Below are 10,848 nucleotides of genomic sequence, written 5' to 3'. Positions count from 1 at the left end.
GTGTATTTTGTATTGGTGGGCTACGGGTATTTTTTATCCATGTTGTTTTTATGTACGTTGGTTTTGGAGTTCGTGTTTGTTTATTCTTTATTAAATAACTCCAGTTATACCAAGTTGGTTTTTCCTGCGCCTGACTTCCTTGCCACCTACACACACATCGATGACATGTATAGCAATATTCAAATCTTGTCTCTGATTTAAAGCAGATTTAGGCCAAGTCAGGGCTGAGACTGGACCCCTAAGGAACACTAAACATCTATTCGAAAGCCATTCTGGAGTGTTTTTGGCCTTAAAATTCATGTAAATTTCCCTCTGAAAAATACAATTATATCCAAGTGTGTCAAGGGGGTACTCAAGGATGCAGGAGGAGTGAAGTCAGGCGCAGGAGACAAATGTCCGTGAACACACGTTTAATGGGCGTAATCCTCAAATAGCCAAAAACAGGCAAGGCAGGGCAGCAATACAAAAACAACAGTATGAGCCCGAAACAAAGTAGGGGCGCAGCCCAAACTCATCAGCCTTACAAATACACAGGCAGAGGAAAAACACCTAACCCCAGCCTAACCAACCTGACGAAAACAATCACGCACAAAAAACAAACCTTAACAGAAAGACTTAGTAACCCCCCCACTAATGAACTAACACAACACAGGTGCAAACCTAAACTAGACCTAACAAAAGGAAAACGAACAGAGGATCGGTGGCAGCTAGTAGGCCGGCGACGAAGACAGCCGAGTGCCGCCCGAACGGGGAGAGGTGCCACCTTCAGTCGATGTTGTGACATAGTGTTAGGTCTTCAGAGGAATGAGGCATGTTTTCCTGTAAAATTTTTGATTTGCTTTGCTCCATTTATATTTATTTTGATCTGGACATACTCCCCAGATATTGCCGGTGACATGCATACCCATAACATGATACTGCCACTACAATACTTGGAAATACAGAGGTTTTCACTCTCTGATGTGTCACGTTGGATTTGCCCCAAACATGATCTTATTTAGGCCAAAAAGTGAATTTCTTTGTCATGATGTATTGCAGTATTACTTAATGGCCTTGTTGCAAACTGGATGGATGATTTAGAATGGATTTTTTAGCACAGGCTTCCTTCTTTTTCTTTGTCATACATGCCAGTAATATGGAGTGAATGTGATGTTGTTGATCCATGTACGTCTTTAGCCTCATAGTGATATCCCTGGGCAGATTCCATTCTCAGCCACATCACATTTAGGAAGGGTGGCCAGATCTTTGCAGTGTCTGGGTGATATGATACACCATCCAGAGATGAATTAACATACTTGTCCATACTCAAAGGGATATTTAGTGGCTTGGAATTATGTTTAACCTCCCCTGATCCATGCCTGTCTAAAAATGTATTGCAGACATGCTTTTAAAGCTCATTGGTGGCTCTGAGGATGAATCATTGTTTGAAATGCACTACACACTATCCTCTGACGTTACAGAGACAGAGGAAGTTGCTCTCAAATCAAGAGAAAGACTACTTTTACAAACAGATGGACCCCATTCAAGAAATTGTGTATTTTTTTTTTTATGAGCACATCTTGATAACGATGATTGTTTAGGCAAGTTTAAACTGTCTGCACTGTAGCAGAGCTGTGGCATGCATGCTTTGTCAAGTAGAGCTTTCAGTTAACGACATTGAGTACAGGTTGATCTTCATACGGACGAGGCAGGAGGAGGAGCTGTGCAGAACACACACACATACACAAGAGCAGGGTTGGGCACACACTGGAGGTGCCACTGATGAGAACTTGTCCAGATTAGGCATATCAATCACAGTTCTATCCTAATGTGCTTGATGAAAGTCCTTCTTACTGTGCGGTCGGTTTCCCAAGATGTGGTCAATCTCTGTGACAATGCCTGCTGTCATCTTTGGAATGACCTACAATATATGAAGAGGAGAAACAAAACATTTGATTCAGTTAGTTGTAAAGTTGATAGCAGTAGTTAGTAAATACACCACAATAGATGTACTGTATCCAAAACATTCAACAAACAGTGTAGACTAGAGAGAGGGAACAGTTTTTGAGTGCTGAGAAAGGGATGCCAGAAAAATTACATAATTTATTACAATTTTTATTTACTACATCCATGGTCCAAGTTCCGGCCTGGTCGTCAGTAAGACAGCTGGTCTAGCTCAGTTGGTAGAGCATGGTGTTTGCAATGCCAGGACAGTTGATTTTATTCCTGGCATTACCCATATGTAAAAATTGTTTCCACAGATGACTGTATGTCGCTTTGGATAAACGTGTGTTCTAAATGTCATGTGTTGTTATTATTATTATTATATATTAAAGCTTGATATCTATTCTTCAAAGGAGTCCTGCTCCCCTAAATGTAGACAGTTTAGTATATGAGAGATGCTCCTTGCCTCCATGGCCCTCAGGTTCTCTGCAAGCTGGATGGGGTTGGATGTTCCCAGCAACACTGAGCTCACTCCTTCATTCCTCAGGCACCAGGCTAGAGAAAGAGAGAGAGAGGTTAATCAGGACAAGTCCCTTGTGGAGGTAGGCCCCCAAACCTGAAACAAGGGCAATCCTCTACATTTAGCAGGGTTATCTGTCTGTACCGATATCTTACCGATGGCTAGTTGTGGCAGAGTGCAACCCAGCTTCTCAGAGATGGTAGTCAGCTCCTTCAGCTTGGCCTGTTGTTTCCTCCCGTCCTCACTCACTATCTTCTCCTTCAACCAGGCATACGGCTGGAGGAGAGAGAATGGAGAAGGATCTTAGAAAACCCCTGAGGACTAAGCAGACATTCATAAAACCCCTCAGATGTTGTTGGGACAAGAAGATACGAGCAGTACCTTCATGGAGGCCCTGGAGCATTCTGGGATACCATTCTCATACTTCCCAGTGATGATTCCACAGGCTAGAGGCGACCAGGATACCACACCCACACCTGCAATGGCACGTGGTTGTCAGGCCACATGACAGGCAAGGTAATCATCAGACCATGGTACTGAAGGACAAAAGAACTGGTATCTACAGTTTACCTTTTGCGGCATGGAATATTGACTGGTATGTCAAAGACCACAGCATGCAGACCACAGCATGCACAGTCCAATATAGATGCCACTTGCCTATCTTGTGGTAGAGCTCAGGCAGCTGTGTCTCCACCTTGTCCCTCTGGAAGAAATGATACTCGGCCTGCTCACACACTGGAGGGATCAGGTTAAACTGCCTAGCCACAGAGTACGCCTCCTAAAAGAATGAGGGATGAGAAAGAGAGGAGGAGGAAGGGGAGAGAAACATGGTGAGGAAAGTGGGATCTGAACTTTACTGACTGTATTCATCTTTTAAAGCTTTGCATTTCTTGTCAGACCAAATTTCCATATCATCAAAACATTGATATTACAAAACATCACCTGAACTTTTCAGACTTCATTTACCTTGTCAACCCCCTGTAGTGTTTGTTTACCCCCTAATGTCAGACTTCAGAAGCATTCATTTCCTAAGCATGCTAGTGAATTATGTGGACAGAATCTAGTTAGTAGGTCTACAGCAAATTAGAGTATGAAGTTCATGTATTGTGAGGTTGTGAGGAAGTGTGTTCCTACTCACCATGATCTCCATGGCAGACCATCGTGATGTTCCCCAGTACATGGACATACCCTGGTTGATCACATGAGTCATTGCCCTCACGATCTCTGCAGAGACAAAAACAACAAACACCTGCTAGCTACAGGAGGGAAACATGGCTTTTTTGGACAAATGGGATGTTGTGGGTATTGGTGTAGGTTGGCACTTTCTGCTCACGAGCCAAAACGGGTCCACCAAAATGTTGTATGATAAGTTACTTTCTGCTAAATAAATCAAATACAAAAATATTCCTGAAATTTCTATATGTTACCAATTCCAATTCCTACAATGTGTTACCAATTCCAATTCCTACAATGTGTTAGCAATTCCAATTCCTACAATGTGTTAGCAATTCCAATTCCTACAATGTGTTAGCAATTTAACTAATTTAAAGTGCTTAAAATCCTGTTCAATCTTCTTAAAGGCAAATAGTGACTTTTCTTGTCTAATATCCTACTGGGCACACCAAGTCATTTCAACGTGGAGAATTGGGTAACATTTGTTAGATGAGATTCCAACCTATTTTCACCCTCTCAAAAAGACCACTAAAAGACCTAAAAGTTTATTGAAATCACAATGTGTTATCACTATGCTTTCAACCATTTAAAAGCACAACCAAATTCCAATGTAAAATCAAATTCTGATTTTTGGTTTAGTGTCACACCCTGACCTGAGAGAGCCTTTTTATGTCTCTATTTAGGTTTGGTCAGGGTGTGATTTGGGTGGGCATTCTATGTCTGTATTTCTATGTTGGGGATTGCTTTGTTTCAGCCAGGTATGGCTCCCAATCAGGAACAGCTGTACATCGTTGTTGCTGATTGGGAGTCATACTTAGGCAGCATGTTTTTCCTTTGGGTTTTGTGGGTAGATGTTTTCCGTATAGCTTATGTGCCTTATGGAACTGTGTAGTCGTTGTTTTGTTTGTTTTTGTAAGTGTTCACTTTTCTTCAAATTAAAAAGATGAGCATTCATATTCCCGCTGCGTTTTGGTCCTGTGTTCCAGACGACCGTTACATTTAGTTAAATGTGTTATCATTGCGCTTTCAACCATTTAAAAGCAAAACAAAGATCAAATGGGAATATAATGTCAGATATTTTGTTTATTTAGACAACAACTAAATGTGTTATCACTGTGCTTCATCTAATAGCACAACCAAATGACCTGGATTGCAGTTGAGATTACATTAAAGTACATGGTGCAAGTGTTCGTTGCCATTTGAGATTCTGTGTAGGTTATTATAGCAATTGTGAAGATTTCCACAGACCTGCGACCCTGAACTTGCACACTTTCTATGATTACATAAGAAGAAATTTATTGTTACAGTAACCGCAAATTGTGGCCAAGGATGTTACTCATTTTTAAAATGAATAAATACTGTTACATTAGTTTGTAAGATAGCCTTACCATTACGCTATTTACTGTCTTACAACCAAATGAACATTTAATGGAGATATCTACTGCTTGGATAGTTAGATCTGAGCCACTGGCTTAATCCTATTTTATATCTTTAGCTTTTGTTGTTGGTTGAGATGGAGACGTGAATCCAACATATCATTTGTTAACTTGTCGACAAGTTAATAGGCTATTTACTGTATTGATAATGTGATATTGAATTGTGTTAGGTTGTCAACACAAACAATATCAACATTTGAAGGAGATGTTTTTTCTGCTTGGATAGCTCCATCTGTGTCACTGAGCCTGGCTTTAATTCCAGTTTGTCTACAAATTAATTATTGATATGTTGGCTTTAAGTCTCCATTTCCACCAAAAATCTAAGTTAAAGAATAGAACTAAATCAAATCCAATCCAACTTTAAATGCACTTTAAATACAGTTTGATTTGATTAAGTTTTATTTTTTTACTTAGATTTTTGGTTGAGATGGAGACGTGAATCCAACATACACTAAGTGTACAAAACACTAAGGACAGCTTCCTAATATTTTGCCCTCGGAACAGCCTCAATTCATCAGGGCATGGACTCTACAAGGCATGGAAAGCTCGAAACCTTCCACAGGGATGCTGGCCCATGTTGACTCCAATGCTTCCCACAGTTGTGTCAAGTTGGCTGAATGTCCTTTCGGTAGTGTACCATTCTTGATACACAGTGGAAGCTGTTGAGCATGAAAAGCCTAGCAACATTGCAGTTTTTGACACACACTGGTGCGTCTGGTGCACCTACTACCATACCCCGTTCAAAGGCACTTAAATCTTTTGTCCTGCCCATTCACCCTCTGAATGGCACACATTCGCAATCTATGTCTCAATTGTCTTAAGACTTAAAAATCCTTCATTAACCTGTCTCCTCCTCTTCATCTACACTGATTGAAGTGGATTTAACAAGTGACATCAATAAGGGACCATAGCTTTCACCTGAATTCACCTAGTCAGTCTGTCATGGAAAGAGCATGTGTCCTTAATGTTTCGTAAGCTCAGTGTATTTATATTTAACTTGTAGATTCAATTGGATATCAACCAAAGCTTGAATCCCCAGGCCTACATATCTATTTTTTGTTGATCCTGGACTGAATTAAACGCTGGAGTGATAGATGTGCAGAAGATGAATGTGCAAGTAGAGATACTGGGGTGCAAAAGAGCAAAAAAATAAATGACAATATGGGGATGAGGTAGTTGGGCGGGCTATTTACAGATGGGCTGTGTACAGGTGCAATGATCGGTAAGCTGTTCTGACAGCTGATGCTTAAAGTTAGTGAGGGAGATATAAGACTCCAGCTTCAGTGATTTTTGCAATTCGTTCCAGTCATTGGCAGCAGAGAACTGGAAGGAAAGGCGGCCAAAAGAGGAGTTTGCTTTGGGGCTTTACCTAGCAAAGACTTATAGATGACCTGGAGCCAGTGGGTTTGACGAGGGCCAGCCAACGAGAGCATACAGGTCGCAGTGGTGGGTAGTATATGGGGCTTTGGTGACAAAACAGAAGGAGTGCTGGAGGCTATTTTGTAAATGACATCGCCAAAGTTAAGGATCGGTAGGATAGTCAGCTTTATGAGGGTATGTTTGGCAGCATGAGTGAAGGATGCTTTGTTGCGAAATAGGAAGCTGATTCTAGATTTAATTTTGGATTGGAGATGCTTAATGTGAGTCTGGAAAGAGAGTTTACAGTCTAACCAGACACCTAGGTATTTGTAGTTGTCCACATATTCTAAGTCAGAACCGTCCGGAGTAGTGATGCTAGACGAGCGCGGGGGGGGGGGGGGGGCGGGCAGCAATCGATTGAAAAGCATGCATTTAGTTTTACTTGCATTTAAGATCAGTTGGAGGCTACGGAAGGAGAGTTGTATGGCATTGAAGCTCGTCTGGAGGTTAGTTAACACAGTGTCCAAAGAAGGGCCAGAAGCATACAGAATGGTGTTGTCTGCGTAGAGGTGGATCAGAGAATCACCCGCAGCAAGAGCGACATTGATGTAAACAGAGAAAAATGTTGGCCTGAGAATTGAACCCTGTGGCACCCCCATAGAGACACACTGAACTCTATCTGAGAAGTAGTTGGTGAACCAGGCGAGGCAGTCATTTGAAAAGGCTGTTGAGTCTGCTGATAAGAATGCGGTGATTGACAGAGTCGAAAGCCTTGGCCAGGTCGATGAAGATGACTGCACAGTATTGTCTTTTATCGATGGCGGTTATGATATCGTTTAGGACCTTGAGCGTGGCTGAGGTGCACCCATGACCAGCTCGAAAACCGGATTGCACAGCGGAGAAGGTGTGGTGGGGGGGTTGCAGACTGGAGTGAAGTAGGGGGTTTAAGATAGGCAGAATCATTCTCATCACAACACAATGGTTATAGTCAGTGACAAATATCAAAACTAAGCAGGGCTGGATGATGTTAAAACTCTGGATGGGAGACTGAAGGGATAGCTCTCCAGGAGGAGGTCTTGCCCAGCCGACAGTTTTTTTCTGATAGTGAATATTATGTTGAAGATCTGACGTTGTTTCAAAGGTAAACAAATTGGTTACCATGACAACATAATCCTTTGGTTGACATTTTACCCTCAAAACAAAAGTTTACGTTGATTACTTTTTCAAATCTTATGTATTTTCCACGTGGATTCCACGTCAAAATAATTTGACAAATTATACTGAACAAAAATATTAACGTAACATTCAACAATTTTAATGATTTTACTGAGTTACAGTTCATATAAGGCAATCAGTACATTTAAATAAATGAATTATGCCTTAATATATGGATTTCACAAGACTGGGCATAGGCCATCCCACTGAGGAACCAGGCCCAGCCAATTAGAATGAATTTTTCCCCACAACAGGGCTTTATTACAGACAGAAATACTCCTCAGTTTCATCAGCTGTCCGGGTGACTGGTATCAGACTCCCGCAGGCGGTCACAGAGTCCGAGGTGCTAAAGGAGCTCCTTAAACTTGACACCCAAAAAAACATCTGGGTCAGACGGTTTAGACTCTTTCTTTTTTAATGTTGCTGACCCTATAATCGCCAAGCCTGTCTCTCCTTTCTGGGGAGGTTCCCATTGCTTGGAAGGCAGCCACGATTCATCTGTCACAAGTGTCGATGAAAGGGGACCAAAACGCAGCGGGTATAGTGCTCATCTTCTTATATTTATTAAAGAGTGAACACTTAAACAAAAATAACAAACCGACAATCAACAGTTCTGTAAGGTTCACAGACTATACAGAAAGCAACCACCCACAAACCCAAAGGAAAAAAGGGCTGCCTAAGTATGGCTTCCAATCAGAGACAACGAAAGACACCTGCCTCTGATTGGAAACCATACTCGGCCACACATAGAAAACAAACATAGAAAATGAAAACTAGAACAAATCCCCTCTAAATAAACCAACCCCAAAACACACAAAAACAACACCCCCTGCCACGCCCTGACCATACTGGTCAGGACATGACATCATCCTTTTTTATAGGCCTATAACCTAACTGTTATAGGCCTATTTCTATTTTGCCCTGTTTATCAAAAGTGTTGGGAAAAAAATTAAAAAACAATAATCAACTGACTGGCTTTCTTGATGTCTATAGTATTCTATTTGGTATGCAATCTGGTTTCCGCTCAGGTTATGGATTTTGTCACTGCAACCTTAAAGGTCCTCAATGATGTCACTATTGCCCTTGATTCTAAGCAATGTTGTGCAACTATTTTTATTGACTTGGCCAAAGCTTTTGATTCGGTAGACCATTCCATTATTGTGGGCCTTTGGGATCTTTGGCCTGGTTTTCTAACTAACGCTCTCTCAAAGAGTGCAGTGTATAAAGTCAGAACATCTGCTGTCTCAGCCACTGCCTGTCACCAAGGGTGTACCCCAAGGCTCGATCCTAGGCCCCACGCTCTTCTCAATTTACATCAACAACATAGCTCAGCCAGTAGGAAGCTCTCTCATCCATTTATATGCAGATGATACAGTCTTACACTCAGCTGGCCCCTCACCGGATTTTGTGTTAAACGCTGTACAAAAAGCTTTCTTAGTGTCCAACAAGCTTTCTCTGTCCTTAACCTTGTTCTGAACACCTCCAAAACAAAGGTCCTGTGGTTTGGTAAAAATAATTCCCCTCTCCCCACAGGTGTGATTACTACCTCTGAGAGTTTAGAGCTTGAGGTAGTCACCTCATACAAGTGCTTAGAAGTATGGCTAGACGGTACACGGCCCTTCTCTCAGCACATATCAAAGCTGCAGGCTAAAGTTATATATAGATTAGTTGGTTTCCTCTATCGTAATCACTCCTCTTTCACCCCAGCTGCCAAACTAACCCTGATTCAGATGACCATCCTTCCCATGCTAGATTACGGAGACGTAATTTATAGATCGTCAGGTAAGGGTGCTCTCAAGCAGCTAGATGTTCTTTACCATTAGGCCATCAGATTTGCCACTAATGCTCCTTATAGGACACATCACTGCACTCTATACTCCTCTGTAAACTGGTCATCTCTGTATACCCGTCGCAAGACCCACTGGTTGATGCTTATTTATAAAACCCTCTTAGGCCTCACTCCCCCCTATCTGAGATATCTACTGCAGCCCTCATCCTCCACATACAACACCCGTTCTGCCAGTCACATTCTGTTAAAGGTCCCCAAAGCACACACATCCCTGAGTTGCTCGTCTTTTCAGTTCGCTGCAGCTAGCGACTGGAACGAGCTGCAACAAACACTCAAACTGGACCGTTATCTCTATCTCTTCATTCAAAGACTCAATCATGGACACTCTTACTGACAGTTGTGGCTGTTTTGTTGTTGTTGATTATCTCTACCTTCTTGCCCTTTGTGCTGTTGTCTGTGCCCAATAATGTTTGTACCCTGTTTTGTGCTGCTAACATGTTGTGCTGCTGCCATGTTGTGTTTCTACCATGTTGTTGTCATGTTGTGTTGCTTCCATGCTGTGTTGTCATTTGTTGCTGCCATGCTATGTTGTTGTCTTTCGTCTCTCTTTATGTAGTGTTGTCTCTCTTGTCGTGATATGTGTTTTGTCCTATATTTTAATTTAATGTATTTTTATTTTTAATCCCAGCCCCCATCCCCGCAGGAGGCCTTTTGCCTTTTGGTAGGCTGTCATTGTAAATAAGAATTTGTTCTTAACTGACATGCCTAGTTTAATAAAGTTTAAATAAAAAATATATAGGAGGGGGAAAAAAACGGATGTGGAGGTCCTGGGCTGGCGTGGTTACATGTGGTCTGTGGTTGTGAGGCCGGTTGGACGTACTGCCAAATTCTCTTTAACGACCTTGACGACGACTTACAGTAGAGAAATGTATATTGAATTCTCTGGCAACAGCTCTAGTGGGCGTTCCTGCAGTCAGCATGCCAATTGCACTCTCCCTCAAAACTTGAGACATCTGTGGCATTGTGTTGTGTGAGAAAACTGCACTTTTTAGTGGCCTTTTATTTTCCCCAGTGCAAGGTGCACCTGTGTAAGGATCATGCTGTTTAATCAGCTTCTTAATATGCCAAACCTGTCAGGTGAATTGATTATCTTGGCAAAGGAGACATGCTCACTAGCAGGGATGTAACTAAACTTGTGCAACAAAAAGTGAGAAAAATAAGCTTTTTGTCTGCAATGTTTTATTTCTGCTCATGAAACATAGGACCAACACTTAATATGTTGCATTTATATTTTTGTTCAGTATACATTGAAACAACGTTGATTTAACCAGTTTGTGCCCTGTGGTGGAGAGGAGAAAATGTCAGGCATGAACAACAATACATCAGTCCTGAGATGGAAGAGAGAAATGGAGAAAGAATGAAAGAGATAACTG

The 10,848-nt window shown here is 41.7% G+C and overlaps 1 protein-coding gene across 1 annotated transcript in view; it reads right to left on the bottom strand.

Moving 5' to 3' along the window:
• Window positions 1-839: 839 nt before the first annotated feature.
• Window positions 840-10,848, bottom strand: part of LOC115169338 (voltage-gated potassium channel subunit beta-1) — a 93,324-nt gene continuing 83,315 nt past the window's right edge. Inside the window, exons 9-14 of the mRNA XM_029724860.1 lie at window positions 3,582-3,667; window positions 3,101-3,221; window positions 2,825-2,919; window positions 2,599-2,719; window positions 2,390-2,478; window positions 840-1,900 (exon numbers count right to left, since the gene is read on the bottom strand). Of these exons, the coding sequence (XP_029580720.1) occupies window positions 1,805-1,900; window positions 2,390-2,478; window positions 2,599-2,719; window positions 2,825-2,919; window positions 3,101-3,221; window positions 3,582-3,667 (608 nt within the window). The 3' untranslated portion in view covers window positions 840-1,804. The remainder of the gene's footprint in view (window positions 1,901-2,389; window positions 2,479-2,598; window positions 2,720-2,824; window positions 2,920-3,100; window positions 3,222-3,581; window positions 3,668-10,848) is intronic.

This window comes from Salmo trutta, chromosome 31, assembly GCF_901001165.1.
Source record: "Salmo trutta chromosome 31, fSalTru1.1, whole genome shotgun sequence".
Taxonomy (NCBI): Eukaryota; Metazoa; Chordata; class Actinopteri; order Salmoniformes; family Salmonidae; genus Salmo; species Salmo trutta.
The sequence above is the reverse complement of the archived record's forward strand: the minus strand, read 5'-3'. Positions and strand labels throughout refer to the sequence as shown.